Here is a 21440-nt window from a genome sequence, read left to right as displayed (position 1 = left end):
CTTTTGGGCGGAGTCCTCTCTGGCCAGTCAGCTCGCAGACTTCCTGCTCAGCACCCTGTACCCAGGCCGTGGGGACTGGAGGGGCCCCAGGCCAAGCTCAGGGCCCAGGCTGGAAGATGGCTCACGGGGGCATCAACCTCAGCACCAGGTCAGTCTTTACCTCCTTCCCTCCACCCTTTCTCTCCGGCCATGCTCTTCGGGGTCTTTGGTTTAGATACTAAATTAAACCTCAATTGCAATGTAATAAATTACAGGAATGCGTGATGAGGAAATGGGATTGTTGAACGGCAGCGGGTGGCTTGCTGGTGTGAGCCCAGCCTGCCGGCCACAGCACACATAATTGCTTCACAACTGCTGCTCAGCTGACAGGCCTGGGGCTGTCCTTTGGGAGGCCTGCTGGAGGGAGCTGTTATTTCCTCTTGACCTCTGAACCCTCTCGGTTCTCCCAGGCCCAGTCATTCTTCATGTAGATCATTTCAAGGAACACAGTTTAGAAAACAGGTAAGTCAGGGTAAACACAGGACTTGTGTCCAAACGCAGGTGCTGTGGTCTGATACCTGTCCGTGAGTGTGTCATTCGGGTCTGACGCTGCTCGCATGTCTGGCTGGGGGTCTGGCTTCCTCCGATGATTCTGACCAAATCAAGTAAAAGGAAGAGAAAGGTTCCAGCCAGCCAAAGACGCCTGCAGGCTGTTTTCATTTTTCCTTTGATTTTCTGTTCTGGAAAGGGTTATACCTCTGACAAGGACCAGGGAGCAAATCCTATCTTTTCTCTAGTGATGAGAAATAACACTACCAAATATTTTTTCAATTTTATTTTTCAATACAAATAAATATATTACACATTTTTGTTCATAACATTTCAAACAAAATGGAAGTATAAATAAAGAAAAAGGCCCGTTCCCTGCCTACCCCCTCCTGCAGCTTCCAATCCATCCAGGTCTTGGAAAGTGTTGCACGCACAGCCTGCCAGATCTTTTCCTGTGCATTTACACATATAACATATTTTCCTGAATACATAATTTGTGCCTTGCTTTTTAATCAATGGGATTATATTGTATATGCCACTTTGCATCTTGCACTTAACTTGTGACAATCATAGAGACCACCTTAGTAATCACGTAGATCTATTTCATTCTTTTTAATAGCTACATGCTGTTGACTTCCATAGAATTGATGTACCATAATTTTTGAACCATTCCCCCACCCCCTGCCCCCACTAATGAACATTTAGGTTATTTTCAGTTCACTTTAACCAATCAGCTGTTGTAAACAACGATTATCTATTTCTTTATGTTTTTGCACATTTACAAGTATTTGTCTTGTGTCAATGACTAAAAAAAAGTGGAATTGTTGAGGCAAAGGGTACTAATGTTTACTTGTTTACAGATCCAAATTGCCTAACAGCTGAACCAATATATTCTCCTACCAAGAGCAAATGAGACTTCACATACCCAGACTTCACAAAGGGGGTGGATAAAAGAGTTGCATCTTGTTTTAATGTGCATTTTCCTGATTACATGGAGGTTGAACAGTTTTCCATGTTTTTTAAATTATGGTATCATTAATATACAATCACATGAGCAACATGGTTATTAGATTCCCCCATTATCAAGTCCCCACCCCCACCCCATTACAGTCACAGTCCATCAGCACAGTAAGATGCTATAGTCCCTACCTGTCTTCTCTGTGTTGTACTGCCTTCCCTGTGCCCCCCACATTATGTGTGCTAATCATAATGTCCCTTAATCCCCTTATCCCTCCCTTCCCCCCCACAGTCCCCAGTCCCCTTTCCCTTTGGTAACTGTTAGTCCATCAATTTTTCATGTTTATTGGCCACTTAAATTGCCTCTCCTATGAACCACTGGTTTATTTGTTGCCAGTGTTATTCAGCTGAAATGACTGTCCTTTCTTTAATGATAAGGAAGAATTTGCTAAATATTCTGAGAGTTATAAATATATTTTCCTTGCCTTTTAACTTTGTTTAGAGTGACTTTAGTTTACTAAAGCCTAAACTTTATGGTATAGAGACATATTATAATATTGATTTTATAAAATAGACATACTTTTTGCTCTTTTTAATGTAGACATATTATAGTATTAATTTTATAAAATAAAATAAATGAAGCAATGCAGAAAATTACTAATGAATTCCATGTACACTGCCAGCCATAGTTCTTGTGTTCCTGAGATGCAAGACTCAATTCTGCCTTTATTTCAGGGAAAATTTCTTCTCTAATATCTCCAAAACCTTTTTCTTTTTCAATCTTGGGCAAAACTATTCTCCTGCTGGAGCAGCTTTAGCCTTCATAGCTTTTATTGGCCTCTAAATTTTCATGTCTTTAGCTTTTTACTTTCTGTTCATAGTAGTTGTCTCTTAACTTTTTTTCCATGACAATTACTTAATTTTTAGTTGTTGTTCAGTCTCTTGTCATTTCTAGTTTTTTTGAAGTTACTAGGTCTACTTGGAGAGCGGGTCTTAATTTGAGTTCTACAGCTCTGCAAGCCTCACTTTGAACCACGTTTTCTTATTCCGTCATTCCGTCTTCCTGCTCCTGCTCTTGTTCTCAGGTTTATGGTGCCAAGTGCACTGGCGATGAGTTCTTCATCCGCTAGGTTTTCTTCCCCACTGGCTCTGTCTGCGGTTTGGCTTCTGTATGACTTCACTTTCCTTCACATGTGCCTGCCATGGTTTTACAGCCCATTTCTCTCATGCTGGAGAGTGCAGCCGCCCCCCACCCCTAGTTTACACAGTCTTAATCTGGGCACCTATTTTTGTTTGTTTGATTTTCAAGCCTCCTGTCTTATCTGAGACCCAACTGCCTCCCATCTGATATACAATTGGAAGACTCTATTTTTTTTTTCTTATCAATTCTTTCTGAGGAACCCCTAATTGCTTAAGCCATTCTTTCCCCATGATCTGCAGTGCTGTCCCTCTCATTAACCAAGTGACCACATACGCAGGGGATCTCCTTGCGCAGTACCGACTGTCCTAGAGAGGACAGTTTCGTGTGAACTACTGATACCTATGAGAGTAATTTTCCCACCCCCTTTACTACTTCCAAAGCATCTTTGCATTCCTTTGCATCTCCAAATCACCTCGTCAGGATCTTGCTGGGAGTCTGTTTAGGACTGCATTGAATATATAGATCCATTTGAAGAGAGTTGACATCTTGATAATATTGTGTCTTCTAGCTCATTAATATGGTAAATGTATATAACCAATGTTAAAATATCTTCTAGAAAAAAAGTTTTTTTCTGCCTAGAGGTCTTAACTCTTCTGCTAGATTTATTCATAGATACTTGATATCTTTATGCTATCAAATCAACATAATTTAAAATCAACTTTCTGCTCATTACTAAGATATAAAAATAAATTGAAACTTTGTGAAGTGCTTTTTAATTATAATGACTTTACATATATGTATATATGGATTTACATAATGTAAATTATAATCATAATGACAGGTTTGTTTCTTCCAATCCAGTCCTTATACCAATTGCTTCTTTTTCTTGCCTTACTCTGTGGGCAAGGACTTTTGTAGATGGTGAAAACAAGCAGTGTTAGTAACCATCTGTATCTTGATCCCAGTCCAAGAGGAAAGCTTTTATCATTGCACAAATGTGGATGATGTTTGCTGTAGGTTTTCTTTTTTAATAAAAGATTTACACAAATTAAAGAAATCTTATAGTTGGCATCTGATTATTTTTTGCTGTTAATAGTTTGGTATATGATCTTACAGTCTTTTTTTATTCAAGTATAGTTGACATACAATCTTATATTAGCTTCAAGTATGCAACACATTTATTCAGTGGTCACCCATATTATTAAATCCTTCCCCCACTACTACAGCTACTATCTGTCAACATAGGAAGATGTTACAGCATCACTACCATCCCTGTGACCAACCTACATTATGACTGAGAATTTTTGTGCCCCTTTATTCTGCTTAACCTTCCCACCCAACCACCACAACCCCTCTCCCATAGTAACCACCAGTCCCTTCTCAGTGTCTATGAGTCTACTGCTGTTTTGTTCATTCTGTTTTGCTTTGTATTTATATTCCACAAATAAGTGAAATCATGTGGTATTTGTCTTTTCCACCTGACTCATTTCACTGAGCATAATACCTTCTAGATCCATCCATGTTGTTGTAAATGGAAGAATTTCTTTTCTTTTTATGGCTGAATAATATTCCATTGTGTATATGTACCACCTCTTCTTTATCCATTCATCAATCATTGCATGTTCATGGCTCCTTTATCATATATTAGTTGACAATATATGTGTGGGTTTATACCTGGGCTCTCTATTCTGTTCCATTGATCTATGGGTCTGTTTTTTCTGCCAGTACCAAATTGTTTTGATTACTGTAGCTTTGTAGTAGAGCTTGAAGTCAGGGAGCTTGTTCTTTCTCAGGATTGCTTTGACATTTCAGGGTCCTTTGTGATTCCATATGAATTTTTTTATTTTTATTTATTTATTTTTTTTAGGGAATATTTTTAAAGGTATTATTTGAACAAAGATTGCCAGGATTAAAACTTTTTTAATGTTCTTTTTTTCCATATTCAATTTAATACGACGTGTAGAATATGTAACTGTAAGAATAAAGCTGTTATTTCTTTTTTTTTTTTTTTTTGTAGATAATTATTTTTTATTAGGGTAGTTGACACACAGTATTACATTACATTAGTTTCAGGTGTACAACATAGTGATTCAACATTTATATACATGACAATTCTAGGTACCAGCTATCACCATAAAAAGCTGTTACAATATCTTGACTATATTTCTTACGCTATACATTACATCCTGGTTACTTATTTATTTTACCATTGGAAATGTGTACTTTTTTTTTTTTTTTTTTTTTTGTGAAGGCATCTCTCATATCTATTGATCAAATGGTTGTTAACAACAATAAAATTCTGTATAGGGGAGTCAATGCTCAATGCACAATCATTAATCCACCCCAAGCCTAATTTTCATCAGTCTCCAATCTTCTGAGGCATAACAAACAAGTTCTTACATGGAGAACAAATTCTTACATAGTGAATAAGTTACATGGTGAACAGTACAAGGGCAGTCATCACAGAAACTTTGGGTTTTGCTCGTGCATTATGAACTATAAACAGTCAGTTCAAATATGAATACTCATTTGATTTTTATACTTGATTTATATGTGGATACCACATTTCTCTTTTTATTATTATTATTTTTAATAAAATGCTGAAGTGGTAGGTAGATACAAGATAAAGGTAGAAAACATAGTTTAGTGTTGTAAGAGAGCACATGTAGATGATCAGGTGTGTGCCTGTAGACTATGTGTTAATCCAAGCTAGACCAGGGCAATAAAACATCCACGTATGCAGAAGATTTCTCTCAGAACATGGGGGGTGAGGTTCTAAGCCTCACCTCTGTTGATCCCCAATTTCTCACCTGATGGCCCCCCTGCGACTGTGCCTGTCTTAGGTTGTTCCTCCCTTGAGGAATCTTACCCGTCTCTGGCTAACCAGTCATCTTCCGGGGCCATACAGGGAAATGTAAAGTTGGTAAGTGAGAGAGAAGCCATATTGTTTGAAAAGGTTAGCTTTTTACTTCTTTGCATATTTATGCCCTGTGGCTTCTATGCCCAGCATTTGTCTTGAGGTATCTTTACCACTTGGAAGAATTATGATACTTGGTAAATTTGATATGAGGCTCGAATTCTATTTAAGGGTTGTAATTAGGAAGGAAGAAGAAAAGCTATAGAAGTAGCAGGCGGAAGAAAACATGGGAAGATTGATTATTTCTTTGACATATCTTCTTGTAGAGTAACTTCAGCATGTATAGGTTTTAAGCTACTACTTAAATTGCGCACACACATTAACATAATAGGAGTATAGTTACATAACCAAAGCATACCTGTAATTACCAGCCATCTCCAGTGAAACCAAGAAAACCAGTTAGGCACCTTAGGCATTTGTGAAAACTTATCTATGATATGGTGGATATTGTCCAGCTGAACTTGAACAGTCTGAGAGAAATCAGACAAATTAAAACAACCCATTCCTGGGGAATGTTCACATCCCTTATGTTCTTTTAACAGTAAATAGTCTGTAGTTGTAAGATTTTGGAGCGCTACAATTTGCACTTCTCCTAATTCTTGGTTGAGTTCCAACAGTATAGATCCAGTCAAATTTGTTGTTTTACTGTATGCACAGGCCACCTTAGATATCTCCTTCCTCATTCCCATGGCAAGTCCAGGAGCTGGTGGGATGAGTGCATCTACAGCTGCAGCAGTGCGTGGATCTTTGTTGGGGTTTTTTGATGATCATCTTCTGGCATGCATCTTCCCCAGAGTGCTGATGTTGGAAGTTCTTTTTCATATCGTATCTTAGTTCATTTTCAGGGTAGCCCAATTAGGCTTTGATCCTCTGTATAAACACAAACAGACCCTTTGCCTACACTTTTATATGCCCTTTATACCCTTGTGTAGAACTCATTGGAGGTTACGACACAGGAACTGCCCTTTCTTTTTTGTTCGTTTGTTTTTTTGTTTTTGTTTTTTTTTGGTATCACTAATCTACACTTACATGATGAATATTATGTTTACTAGGCTCTCCCCTATACCAGGTCTCCCCTATAAACCCCTTTACAGTCACTGTCCATCAGCATAGCAAAATGTTGTAGAATCACTACTTGCCTTCTCTGTGTTGTACAGCCCTCCCTTTTCTCCTACCCCCCCATGCATGCTAATCTTAATACCCCGCTACTTCTCCCCCCCTTATCCCTCCCTACCCACCCATCCTCCCCAGTCCCTTTCCCTTTGGTACCTGTTAGTCCATTCTTGAGTTCTGTGATTCTGCTGCTGTTTTGTTCCTTCAGTTTTTCCTTTGTTCTTATACTCCACAGATAAGTGAAATCATCTGGTATTTCTCTTTCTCCGCTTGGCTTGTTTCACTGAGCATAATACTCTCCAGCTCCATCCATGTTGCTGCAAATGGTAGGATTTGCCCTTTTCTTACGGCTGAGTAGTATTCCATTGTGTATATGTACCACATCTTCTTTATCCATTCATCTATCGATGGACATTTAGGTTGCTTCCAATTCTTGGCTATTGTAAATAGTGCTGCGATAAACATAGGGTTGCACTGATCTTTCTCATACTTGATTGCTGCATTCTTAGGGTAAATTCCTAGGAGTGCAATTCCTGGGTCAAATGGTAAGTCTGTTTTGAGCATTTTGAGGAATCTCCATACTGCTTTCCACAATGGTTGAACTAACTTACATTCCCACCAGCAGTGTAGGAGGGTTCCCCTTTCTCCACAGCCTCGCCAACATTTGTTGTTGTTTGTCTTTTGGATGGCAGCCATCCTTACTGCTGTGACGTGATACCTCATTGTAGTTTTAATTTGCATTTCTCTGATAATTAGCGATGTGGAGCATCTTTTCATGTGTCTGTTGGCCATCTGTATTTCTTTTTTGGAGAACTGTCTGTTCAGTTCCTCTGCCCATTTTTTAATTGGGTTATTTGTTTTTTGTTTGTTGAGGCATGTGAGCTCTTTATATATTCTGGACGTCAAGCCTTTATCGGATGTGTCATTTTCAAATATATTCTCCCATACTGTAGGGTTCCTTTTTGTTTTATTGATGGTGTCTTTTGCTGTACAGAAGCTTTTCAGCTTAATATAGTCCCACTTACTCATTTTTGCTGTTGTTTTCCTTGCCCGGGGAGATATGTTCAAGAAGAGGTCACTCATGTTTATGTCTAAGAGGTTTTTGCCTATGTTTTCTTCCAAGAGTTTAATGATTTCATGACTTACATTCAGGTCTTTGATCCATTTTGAGTTTACTTTTGTATATGGGGTTAGACAATGGTCCAGTTTCATTCTCCTACATGTAGCTGTCCAGTTTTGCCAGCACCATCTGTTGAAGAGACTGTCACTTCGCCATTGTATGTCCATGGCTCCTTTATCAAATATTAATTGACCATATATGTCTGGGTTAATGTCTGGATTCTCTAGTCTGTTCCATTGGTCTGTGGCTCTGCTCTTGTGCCAGTACCAAATTGTCTTGATTACTATGGCTTTATAGTAGAGCTTGAAGTTGGGGAGTGAGATCCCCCCTACTTTATTCTTCTTTCTCAGGAATGCTTTGGCTATTCAGGGTCTTTGGTGTTTCCATATGAATTTTTGAATTATTTGTTCCAGTTCATTGAAGAATGTTGCTGGTAGTTTCATAGGGATTGCATCAAATCTGTATATTGCTTTGGGCAGGATGGCCATTTTGACGATATTAATTCTTCCTAGCCACAAGCATGGGATGAGTTTCCATCTGTTAGTGTCCCCTTTAATTTCTCTTAAGAGTGACTTGTAGTTTTCAGAGTATAAGTCTTTCACTTCTTTGGTTAGGTTTATTCCTAGGTATTTTATTTTTTTTGATGCAATTGTGAATGGAGTTGTTTTCCTGATTTCTCTTTCTGTTGGTTCATTGTTAGTATATAGGAAAGCCACAGATTTCTGTGTGTTGATTTTGTATCCTGCAACTTTGCTGTATTCCGATATCAGTTCTAGTAGTTTTGGGGTGGAGTCTTTAGGGTTTTTTATGTACAGTATCATGTCATCTGCAAATAGTAACAGTTTAACTTCTTCTTTACCAATCTGGATTCCTTGTATTTCTTTGTTTTGTCTGATTGCCGTGGCTAGGACCTCCAGTACTATGTTAAATATCAGTGGAGAGAGTGGGCATCCCTGTCTAGTTCCCGATCTCAGAGGAAATGCTTTCAGCTTCTCGCTGTTCAATATAATGTTGGCTGTGGGTTTATCATAGATGGCCTTTATTATGTTGAGGTACTTGCCCTCTATTCCCATTTTGCTGAGAGTTTTTAACATGAATGGATGTTGAACTTTGTCAAATGCTTTTTCAGCATCTATGGAGATGATCATGTGGTTTTTGTCTTTCTTTTTGTTGATGTGGTGGATGACGTTGTTGGACTTTCGAATGTTGTACCATCCTTGCATCCCTGGGGTGAATCCCACTTGGTCATGGTGTATGATCCTTTTGATGTATTTTTGAATTCGGTTTGCTAATATTTTGTTGAGTATTTTCGCATTTACGTTCATCAGGGATATTGGTCTGTAGTTTTCTTTTTTGGTGGGGTCTTTGCCTGGTTTTGGTATTAGGGTGATGTTAGCTTCATAGAATGTGTTTGGGAGTATCCCCTCCTCCTCTATCTTTTGGAAAACTTCAAGGAGAATGGGTATTATGTCTTTTCTGTATGTCTGATAAAATTCTGCGGTAAATCCATCTGGCCCAGGGGTTTTGTTCTTTGGTAGTTTTTCGATTACCGCTTCAATTTCGTTGCTGGTAATTGGTCTGTTTAGATTTTCTGTTTCTTTCTGGGTCAATCTTGGAAGGTTGTATTTTTCTAGGAAGTTGTCCATTTCTCCTAGGTTTCCCAGCTTGTTAGCATATAGGTTTTCATAGTATTCTCTAATAATTCTTTGTATTTCTGTGGGATCTGTTGTGATTTTTCCTTTCTCATTTCTGATACTGTTGATTTGTGTTGACTCTCTTTTCTTCTTAATAAGTCTGGCTAGAGGCTTATCTATTTTGTTTATTTTCTCGAAGAACCAGCTCTTGGTTTCATTGATTTTTGCTATTGTTTTATTCTTCTCAATTTTATTTATTTCTTCTCTGATCTTTATTATGTCCCTCCTTCTGCTGACCTTAGGCCTCATCTGTTCTTCTTTTTCCAGTTTCAGTAATTGTGACATTAGACCATTCATTTGGGATTGCTCTTCCTTTTTTAAATATGCTTGGATTGCTCTATACTTTCCTCTTAAGACTGCTTTTGCTGCGTCCCACAGAAGTTCTTCTCACTGTTGTTTGCTTGAAATATGTTTTTCCGTCCCTTGACTTTTAGTCTGTACATGTCTTTGGGTTTGAGGTGAGTTTCTTGTAAGCAGCATATAGATGGGTCTTGCTTTTTTATCCATTCTATTACTCTGTGTCTTTTGATTGGTGCGTTCAGTCCATTTACATTTAGGGTGACTATTAAAAGATATGTACTTATTGCCATTGCAGGGTTTAAATTCATGGTTACCAAAGGTTCAAGGTTAGCCTCTTTAGTATCTTACTGCCTAACTTAGCTCGCTTATTGAGCTGTTATATACACTGTCTGGAGATTCTTTTCTTCTCTCCCTTCTTATTCCTCCTCCTCGATTCTTCATATGTTGGGTGTTTTGTGCTGTGCTCTTTCTAGGAGTGCTCCCATCTAGAGCAGTCCCTGTAAGATGTTCTGTAGAGGTGGTTTGTGGGAAGCAAATCCCCTCAGCTTTTCTTTGTCTGGGAATTGTTTAATCCCACCATCATATTTGAATGATAGTCGTGCTGGATACAGTATCCTTGGTTCAAGGCCCTTCTGTTTCATTGCATTAAGTATATCATGCCATTCTCTTCTGGCCTGTAGGGTTTCTGTCGAGAAGTCTGATGTTAGCCTGATGGGTTTTCCTTTATAGGTGACCTTTTTCTCTCTAGCTGCCTTTAAAACTCTTGCCTTGTCCTTGATCTTTGCCATTTTAATTATTATGTGTCTTGGTGTTGTCCTCCTTGGATCCTTTCTGTTGGGGGTTCTGTATATTTCCGTGGTCTGTTCGATTATTTCCTCCCCCAGTTTGGGGAAGTTTTCAGCAATTATTTCTTCTAAGATGCTTTCCATCTCTTTTCCTCTCTCTTCTTCTTCTGGAACCCCTATAATACAGATATTGTTCCTTTTGGATTGGTCACACAGTTCTCTTAATATTATTTCCTTCCTGGAGATCCTTTTATCTCTCTCTATGTCAGCTTCTATGCGTTCCTGTTCTCTGGTTTCAATTCCATCAATGGCCTCTTGCATCCTATCCATTCTGCTTATAAACCCTTCCAGAGTTTGTTTCATTTCTGTAATCTCCTTTCTGGCATCTGTGATCTCCGTCCGGACTTCATCCCATTTCTCTTGTGTATTTCTCTGCATCTCTGTCAGCATGTTTATGATTCTTATTTTGAATTCTTTGTCAGGAAGACTGGTTAGGTCTGTCTCCTTCTCTGGTGTTGTCTCTGTGATCTTTGTCTGCCTGTAGCTTTGCCTTTTCATGGTGATAGGAATAGTCTGCAGAGCTGGGACGAGTGACGGCTGGAAGAACTTCCCTTCTTGTTGGTTTGTGGCCCTCCTCTCCTGGGAGAACAGCGGCCTCTAGTGGCTTGTGCTGCGCAGCTGCGCGCAGACAGGGTTTCTGCTTCCTGCCCGGCTGCTATGGAGTTAATCTCCGCTGTTGCTGTGGGCGTGGCCTGGCTCGGGCAGCTGCTCCAAAATGGTGGAGTCGCGTTGGAGCAGGAGCGGCTGGGAGGCTATTTATCTCCGTAAGGGGCCTCCCTGCTCCCTGCAGCCCAGGGGTTAGGGTGCCCAGAGATCCCCGGATTCCCTACCTCTGGATTAAGTGTCCCGCCCTGCCCCTTTAAGACTTCCAAAAAGCACCCGCCAAAACAAAACAACGACCACCAAAAAAAAAAAAAAAAAAAAATTTTTTTAATTAAAAAAAAAAAGGCCGCTCGTTTTTCTTTATTCTCCAGCACCAGCCTCAGGCATCTGCTCACCGGTCTTGCTGCCCTGTTTCCCTAGTATTGGGGTCCCTATCCCTTTAAGACTTCCAAAAAGCACTCACCAAAACAAAACAGCAAAAAAAAAAAGAAAAATTGGTCGTGTGCTTTTCTTATGGCCTCCGGCGCCCAGCCTCCAGTACCCGCTCACTGTTCTTGCTGCCCTGTTTTCCTAGTATCGAGCGCCCTGCACTCTGGCCCGGATGGCTGGGGCTGGGTGCTCGGCAGTCCTGGGCTCCGTCTCCCTCCCGCTCTGCCTGCTCTTTTTCCGCCGGGAGCTGGTCTTTATTCTAGGAAGGGTTGTCTTTGTTATATTTTCATAGATATATGTGGTTTGGGGAGGAGATTTCCGCTGCTCTACTCACACTGCCATCTTCCGCCCCCTATCTCCATATGAATTTTAAAACTATTTGTTCTAGGTCACTGAAGAATGCTGTTGGTTTTTTGATAGGGATTGCATTGAACCACTAGATTGCTTTTGGCAGGATGATCATTCTGACAATATTATTTCTTCTTATCCATAAGCATGGAATAGATTTCCACTTACTTATGTCTTCTTTAATTTCTCTCACGATTGTCTTATAGTTTTCAGAGTATAGGTCTTTCACTTACTTGGTTAGGTTTATTTCTAGGTATTTTATTCTTTTTGATGCAATTGTAAATGGAATTGTTTTCCTGATTTCTCTTTCTGCTAGTTCTTTGTTAGTATATAGGAATGCAACAGATTTCTGTATATTAATTTTGTATCCTGCAACTTTGCTGAATACATTTATTAGGTCCTGATACTTTCAGTATGTGAGAGTTCATGGCCCTTTTTTCTGATGTTTCTGCCAGTTTTCATGCACAAATATTTTTTAAAATAAATATTTTATTATGGAGTAATTTTATATTTACAGACAAGTAGCAAAGATGGTATACTGTTTCTGTATACTGCACACCCTGTTTCATTTTCCTGTGACATTATCCTCTTATATTGCTGTTGTATGTTTGTCAAACTAAAAAATCAGTACTGGTACATCACTGTTAACTAAACCCCAGTTTCATCAGTTTTTCCATTATTGTTGGTTTTCAGCTCCAGGATTCAATCCAAGACACCATACTGCATCTAGCCATCCTGCCATCTCTTCTCTTCCGGTCTGTGACAGTTTCTCAGTCTTTCCTTGTCTCTCATGTCCTTGACAGGCATTTTGTAGAACATCTTTCACTTTGGGTTTATCTTGCTGTTTTTCACATGTTAGGTAGGGTTTTTGGGCTTTATGAAAGAAGACCACAGAAGTGAAGTGGCTCTCCATTCACAGCATATCAGGGGACATATCACCCTGAGTTCACCAGGGATGTGGACCTTGAGCATTTGGTTAAGGTGGTGGGTGCCAAGCTTCTCCACTATAAAGTTACTATTTGTCCCTTTCCACACTCTATTCACAAAGATTATTTTGCTTATTTTGCTAGTCATCTTTGATTGGATACTAGCATTGTACTTGGAAAATCTATTTATAGGTAAAGTACAAGATTGCAGTGAAGGTACTAGCCTTTGGAAAGCATTTGTTTGCTACATCCAGGATACAACCAGTCCAGAAATGCTTTAACACAAGCTCAGAACCTGAAGAACCCAAGTGGTTCACTGGGAAGGCAATTCCAGGCCAGGGATGTCCCCTCCACTTTGTTTTCACTGTGAAGGCAGGCCAGTCATGGTCTGGGCTTCTGCGGGACCCTCCACCCCGGGTGGACTCAGGATTCTTTCTGTCCCTCTCAGCCCTGAGGCTGTCCATCCTGAGATTCTGAGTCTTTGGGATCAGCAAATACCCTCCAGTCCTAAGTAGTGCTGTGCTCGCTTACCTCTCCAGTTCTGGCCTTCTGTTTGCTTTTGCTGAGTTAATCCTTAGCTGTACTTTGATCTCTTCAGTAACCTTTTTTAAAGATTTTTCCAGCTTTTAAGTTTTTTCAGCAGAAAGCTGTACTGCTTGTTATAACAGCTGGGGAGACTGAGATTTTTAGAATCCTGTCCCATCACACCAGAAACTTACGGTCATTATGCATTGGTTGGTTGGTTAACTGCCTTGTTTCAAAGTTTATAGCTTGAAGCTTGGTTGAGGCTCAGGAAGTTTTCCTCTGAATACCTCTGAGATTTTTCTCTTGGCATTTTTACTGTAGTAAGTCTAGATTTGTTTTGTGTTGGGTTTTGGTTTTTTGATTGATTTTTTTTTTGCATTTATCATTTTGGGGTTTGTAGAGTTTCTTGAATTGGTGAGTTTATTTTTTTATAGAAGTATAGTTGATATACAATATTGTTAGTTTCATGTTTACAAGAGTTTTTCAACATTTATATACATTATGAGATGATCACCATCATAAATCTAGTTACCATCTGTCACCATACAGTTATTACAATATTATTGATCATGCTCCCTATGCTGTACTTTACATCCCTGTGACTTATTCTTTTTTTAATAATTGGAAGCTTGTACCTCTTAAACCCCTTCACCTATTTAGCTCATCCCCTTCCCCCATGGCAACCATCAGTCTGTTCTCTGTATTTATGAATCTATTTCTCTTTTGTCTGTTCATTTGTTTTGTTTTTTATATTCCACCTGTAAGTGAAATCATATGGTGTTTATCTTCCTCTGTCTTACTTATTTCACTTAACATAATACACTCTAGGTCAATCCATGTTGTTACAAATAGTAGGATTTCTTTCTTTTTTATGGCTGAATAATATTCTAGTGTGTGTGTGTGTGTGTGTGTGTGTGTGTGTGTGTGTGTGTGTTAATAACATCTTCTTTATCCATTCATCTATAAATGGTCACAGGTTGCTTCCATTATCTTGGCTACTGTAAAAAATGCAGCAATGAGCATAGAGGGGCATATATCTTTTTAAATTGGTGTTTCATTTTCTTCAGATAAATACCAGAAGTGGAATAGCTGGGTTGCATGGTTATTCCTAGTTATTTCTATTTTTAATTTTTTGAGGAACATCCATACAATTTTCCATCATGGTTGTACCACTTTACATTCCCACCACAATGTCTAAGGGTTCCCTTCTTCCACATCCTTGCCAACACTCGTTACTTCTTATCTTGTTGATATTAGTCACTCTGACTGATATAAGTTGATATCTTGTTGTGGTTTTGATTTGTATTTCCCTGATGATTTGTGATGCTGGGCATCTTACCATGTGTCTGTCAGCCATCTGTATGTTTTCTTTGCAGAAGTGTCAATTTAGATTCTTTGCCCATTTTTTATTCATATTGTTGGCTTTTTTGGTGTTAAATTATATGAGTTCTTTTTATATTTTGGATATTAACCCCTTATTGGCTGTATGATTTGCATATATCTTCTGCCATTTGGTAGGTTGCCTTTTCATTTTGTTGATAGTTCTCTTTACTGTGCAAAAGCTTTTTAGTTTGATGTAGTCTCACATATTTCTGCTTTTGTTGCCTTGCCTAAGGAAACAGATCCAAAAAATATTGCTAAAAACTGATATCCAAGAGTTTATTGCCTATGTTTTCTTTTAGGAGTTTTATAGTTTCCGGTCTTACACTTAGGTCTTTAATCTATTTTGAGTTCATTTTTGTATATGTTATAAGAATGTGGTCCAGTTTCATTCTTTTGCATGTAGCTGTCCAGTTTTCCCAATACCATTTATTGAAGAGACTACCTTTTCTCAATTTTATGTCATTTCCTCCTTCATCATAGATTAATTGATCACATAAATGTGGGTTTAATCCTGGGCTGTCTATACTTTCCCATGGTTCTATGCATCTGTTTCTGTCCCTGTACCATATTGTTTTAATTACTATATCTTTATAGTATAGCTTGAAATCTGTGGGCATGATATCTCCAGCTTCATTCTTTCTCAATATTGCCTTGGCCTTGTGGGGTCTTTTATGGTTGCAAACAAATTTTAAGATTATTTGTTCTAATTCTGTGAAAAACGCTATTGGTATTTTAGTAGGGATTACATTGAATCTATATATGGCTTTGGGTAATATAGGTATTTTAATTATATCAATTCTTCCAATCCATGTGCATGGTGTATTTTTCTGTTTGTTTGTGTCCTCTTCTATTTCTTTCATCAGTGTCTTAAAATTTTCAGAGTATGGATATTTCACCTTATTCTTTAAATTTGTTTCTTGGTATTTTTTTTTTAATTGATGCAACTGTAAGTGGTGAGAATAGGCATCTCATCTTTTTCCTGATTTTAGCAGAAAGGTTTCCATCTTTTCACTACTGAGTATGATGTTAATGTTAACTTTGAGTTTGTCACATATGCCTTTATTTTGTGGAGATATGTTCCTTCTGTACCCACTTTGAGATTTTTCATCGCAAATGGATGTTGAATCTTGTCAAATACTTATTCTGTACCTATTGATATGATCATGTGATTTTTATCCTTCATTTTGTTTATGTGGTGTATCAGATTGATTGATTTGTGGGTATCTAACCATCTTTGCTTCCCTGGAATAGATCCCACTTGATCATGGTATATGATACTTTAAATGTATTATTGAATCTGTTTATCAATACTTGGTTGAGGATTTTCATTTATCTTGTATTTATCTGGTTTTGATAACAGAAATGCAGTAGACTTATGATAATTTGGAGTGATTTGAAATTTTTTAAGAAAATGTGTTGAAATGGTTTTTTTAATATGGAAATTTTCTGTTTCTTGAAGGATTGCTGGAAATTACCCATAAAACTCTTTGAAACTGACATCTGTGTGTGTGGGTGTGGGGAGATGCAAGGGTTAAGGTAGGTCTGGAAGCACATTATACATTTCTTCTATTATTTTTGGTTCTATTTAATTCTCATATTAACTCTCGGTTTTGGTCATTCATATTTCCTAAAATGTAACCATTTTTTCTAGATTTTCATACTTATTTGTAGATAAATACATAGGATTTCATTTATACTGTTTTCATCTTTTCCTTAATTACAGACATATTATTTTCCTTATTCCTATCATTGTTTATTTGTGTCTTTCTTTTGTTTTCTTGGTCAAACTTTCCATTTTGTTGTTCTCTTCAAAGAATCACCTTTTGGTTGTATTGATCCTTCACTCTTATTTTTTGTTTGAGATTTAATTAAACCCTGCCTTTTATTATCATATATGTATTTTTGTCTTTCCTCCTTGCAGTCCATGTCCTTGGGGAGATTACCTTGATATTTTTTAATATCTTGATTTAAAGCTTAATTTATTTTTCCATATTCTTTGTTTTGTATGCATCTTAGGCCATGAATATTCATTTCTATACCACTTTGGGTATGTCTGTGGTTTATATTTGTTTTCATTGGAGTTTATTTCTTAATTATCTGAATTTTCTATTTTGATTTGCTCTTTAAACTGAGGACTGTTTAGAAGAAGCTTTGAAAATTTCTCAGTGGATAAGATTGGGGGAAATCTTCCTTTGTCCTGGTTTATTCTCATTTTATTGTTCATTCTAATCTTATCATATGTGGTTTGAAAATGTGTCCCTTAAGATGTTAATTTGAGAGTCTGTTGTATAATTTCTTTTGTGGCTTAGTGCATAACATTTTTGAGGCATCTCCATGTCTTTTCCAATCCCTTTATTTTCAGTTTTGTTGAGCTGAGTTATATGTTCCATATAAGTAGAATATAGCATACACAAAATTACCTCAAATGGATCAGACTTGAATGCAAGACCTGAAACCATAAAATTCCTAGAAGAAAACATAGGTGGTAACCTCCTTGACATTGGTCTTGGTGTTGAATTTTTGTATCTGACTCCAAAAGTAAAAACAAAAATAAACAAATGGGAAGACATCAAACCAAAAAGCTTCTGCACAGAGGAAGAAGCCACCAACAAAATGAAAAGGCAATCTGCTGAATGGGAGAAAATATTTTCAAATCATATATATGATTGGGGGTTAATATCCAAAATACATAAAGAACTCAAACAACTCAAAGCAGAAAGCCCCAAACAATCCAATTAAAAATTAGAGGATCTAAATAGATACTTTACCAAAGAAAACATGTATATAGCCAACAGGCCCATGAAAAGATGTTCAGCATCGCTAATTATCAGGGAAATGCAGATCAAAACCACAATGAGCTATCACCTCACACCTGTCAGAATGGCTTGTATCAAAAAGACAAGAAACAACAAGTGTTGGTGAGGATGTGGAGAAAAGAGAACCCTCCTACCCTGCTGGTGGGAATGTAAATTGGTTTAGCCACTATGGGAAACAGTATGGAAGTTCCTCAAAAAATTAAAAACAGAACTACCTATGATCCAGCAATTCTACTTCTAGGTATTTATCTGAAGAAAACAACAACACTAATTCAAAAAGACATATGCACCCCTATGTTCATTGCAGCATTATTTACAATAGCCAAGGTATGGAAGCAATCTAAGTGTTGTCCATCAATGGATGAATGGAGAAAGAAGATGTGACTGAATGAAAATATATATATTATGCTATAAATAGTAATATATATTGTATACTACATATTATATTGTATACTACTCAGCCATAAAAAAAAGAATGAAGTCTTGCTATTTGTAACAACATGGATGGACCTAGAGGGTATTATGTTAAGGGAAATAGTCAGAAAAAGAAAAATACCCTATGATTTCACTTTCATGTGGAATCTAAGAAAACCAACCAAACAAATTAAACAAAACAGAATTCATAGATACAGACAACAGAGTTGCGGTTATCAGAGAGGAAGTGGGTTGGCAGGGGTAGGCAGATGGGTGAAGGGGGACAGTTGTATGGTGATGGATGAGAACTAGACTTATTGTGGTGATCACTTTGCAGTGTATATGAATATCAAATTATTATGTTGTACACCTGACACTAATACATCATATACCAATTTTACCTCAATTTAAAAAAGAGTATAGCTGAAATTTGTTTCCTAGCCAAAATATATATTTCTGTATTTTATGTCAGTTGATTCCATTAACATTCATTTCTATCACATAGTGTCTTTGTATTTATTGCTGCTAATCTTAATTATTCTTGGTCTCTACAAGAATTTCTTCTTATTCTCCCACCCTCTTTCTTACCTGTTTTGAATGGGCTGTATTTCCTTTGCTCCATATTTTGCCTCCAATTCACTGGAAGCAATACCTTCTTTTTCTTTTAAATTGAAGTTGCATTCTTAATAAACACAGTTAGGCTTGTTGTTCTCTCAGTGTCTGGAGTTATTTGGTATCTTTTCCTAAGTTAAAAACTGGTTTTATTTCTCTTTATCTTCCTATTCCATCCATAAATTTTCTGAGTCCTTTAGTCTGAAAATATCTTCATTTGACTTTTAAACATGAATGAATATTTGGCTGTGCTTAGAATTAAGGTTCAAAATGATTTTTCACTTTAAAAATTTGCACATTTTTCTTCATTGCCTCTCTACATTCAGTTTTGCATATGAAAATCCCAACTTCCATCAGGTTTTCATTCCTTGTAGGTAAGTTGCTTTTACTTTCTGGAAACTTTATTATTTGCTTATTATCCTTGATTTTCTAGATTTCCACCAAAATATATCTAGGTATATAGGTTTTCAATATTCATTCTCTGCATTGCCTTTTTAATCCAAAGTTCTAGTTTCCATTCTGAGACGTTTTCCCCTTTTAATATCATCGCCTTGTTCTCCTTCTTTCTAGTCTTTCCTGGAATTCCCATTGGCAGAATTTTGAAACACCAGCTTATGCAGTATATCTTAATGTTTTTCATATTTTCTATATCTTGTTTTCTTACATTCCAGAAGTAAAATGTAGTTAACTGACTTTTCTTCAGCTGAGTCTTTTCAGCTATTAACTGCCTATGTTAATTTTTTAAACATTTTTAATGAAGTATCATTTACATAATATAAAATTCACCCATTTTAAGTGTACAATTCAGTGATTTTTGGTAAATTGATAGAATTTTGCAGCCTTCACCACATCTAAGTTTAAAACATTTCATTACTTCACAAAATTTGCTTATGGCTATTTGTAATCAATCCCTATTACTGTCCCCCAGCCCTAGGTAACCACTAATCTACTATCTGTCTCTGTAGATTTCCCTTTTTTCTGGATATTTCATATAAATAGAACAATACATTATATGGTCTTGTGCATCTGGCTTCTTTCACTGAGCATAATATTTTTGAGGTTCATGCATGTGGTAGCATGTATCAGTAATTCATTCCTTTTTATTGCTGAGTAGTACTCCATTGGATCGATTTACCACATTTCATTTATCCATTCACCTGTTGATGAACATTAGGATTGTTTCCACTTTTTGGCTATTAGGGAAAATGCTGTCATGAATATTTGCATATGAGTCTTGTGTAGACATATGTTTTCATATGTAGATACCTGGGAATGAAATTATTTTGTCATATGTAACACTATGCTTAACTTTTTGAGAAACTATCTTATGATGTTTCCAAAGGACCATTTTATAGTCCCACCAGCAATGTATAAGGGTTCCAGTTTTTCTGCAATCTTGCTAAAACTTATTTTATGTCTTTGATTGTAGCCATTCCAGTGGAATGCATTGGTATCTCATTTTGGCTTTAATTTGCTTTTTCCCTAATGACTAATGACACTGAGCATCTTATCACATGTTTATTACCTTCCATGTGCCTCTGGGAAAATAGCTATTCAACTCATTAGCCTATCTTATAATTGGGTTCTTTGTCTAATTATTGAGTTATGACAATTCTTTGCATATCTGTATACAAGTCATTTATTAAAAATATGACTGACTAATATTTTCTCCCTAGTCTGGGACTAGTGTTTTGTTTTCTTAATGGTGTCTTTTGAAGTACAAAAGATTTAAATTTGTTGAATTCCAATTTATCAGTTTATTCTTTTATGAATTACGCTTTTGGTGTTGCAGCTACCTTTTGGTCTAATCCAAAGTCACAGAGATTTTCTCCTATATATTCTTTGAAAACTTATATCATTTTCTTCTGAACACAGGATCCTACATAATTTGTGCTACCCAGTGAAAAATGAAGGTAGGGGGAATCCTTGTTTACAAATCCTTAAGAATTTCCAAACAGAGTAAAAGCAGGGCATTTAAAGCAAGCACAGGGCCTTGTGTGACTGCATAGGATACATGCCCCTGAGACTGGCCCTGCTCTTACACTGAGCCCTATGATGCCTTTTGAGTTGATTTTTGTGGATGGTGTGAGGTAAAGGTATAAATTAATCTTTTTGCATGTGGATATCCAAATGTCCTAGCACCTGCTGAAAAGACTATCTTTTCCTCCTTGAATTGCCTAGGCACTTTTGTTGAAAATCAATTGACCAATAAGATAAGGGTTTATTTTTTCACTCTAATTCTGTTCTGTTGATCCATGTATCTATTTTCATGCCAGTACTATAATTGTCTTGATTAATGTAGCTTTATAATAAGTATTAAAAAGTATAAGTCCCCCAACTTTGTTCCTCAAGATTTTTTTGGCTAATCTGCGTCTTTTGCATTTCCACGTAAAGGTTAGGATTAGCTTCTCAATTTCTGAAAAAAGACCTGCTGGGATTTGGATAGGAATTGCATTTCTATCTTGAAAATATTGTGTCTTCCAGTCCATGAACATGGAGTGCTTGTATTTCTTTAGATCTTTAATTTTTCTTGACATTGTTTTGTAGTTTTTAACATGTAAGACTTGACAATCCATTTATTTCTAAATATTTTATTCTTTTGCCTACCTTTTGAATTTGAAAATGCAACTTTAATTTTATAAATTTCTTTGTTAATTGTTGTAGGAAATAATATTTTCTCCTAAGCTGTCAGGGTAGTAAACATACTTACTCTAAAGTCTTGTTCTGTTGGCTTTACTATTTCTGTTTCTTCCGATGTTACCAAAAAAT

General features: G+C 37.0%; 1 protein-coding gene across 8 annotated transcripts in view; it reads left to right on the top strand.

Moving 5' to 3' along the window:
• SP100 (SP100 nuclear antigen) overlaps positions 1-21440 on the top strand; it is a 72379-nt gene continuing 50939 nt past the window's right edge. For 6 of the 8 annotated variants that reach the window (XM_036912680.2, XM_036912635.2, XM_057503444.1 and 3 more), the window contains exons 1-2: positions 1-148; positions 16289-16365. In XM_036912680.2, coding sequence (XP_036768575.1) covers positions 16352-16365 — 14 coding nt within the window. In that variant the 5' untranslated portion in view covers positions 1-148; positions 16289-16351. The remainder of the gene's footprint in view (positions 149-16288; positions 16366-21440) is intronic. The other 2 variants (XM_036912625.2, XM_057503441.1) reach the window with 2 other exon arrangements.

The sequence above is a fragment of the Manis pentadactyla genome, chromosome 6, assembly GCF_030020395.1.
Source record: "Manis pentadactyla isolate mManPen7 chromosome 6, mManPen7.hap1, whole genome shotgun sequence".
NCBI classification, from domain to species: Eukaryota; Metazoa; Chordata; class Mammalia; order Pholidota; family Manidae; genus Manis; species Manis pentadactyla.
The sequence above is the reverse complement of the archived record's forward strand: the minus strand, read 5'-3'. Positions and strand labels throughout refer to the sequence as shown.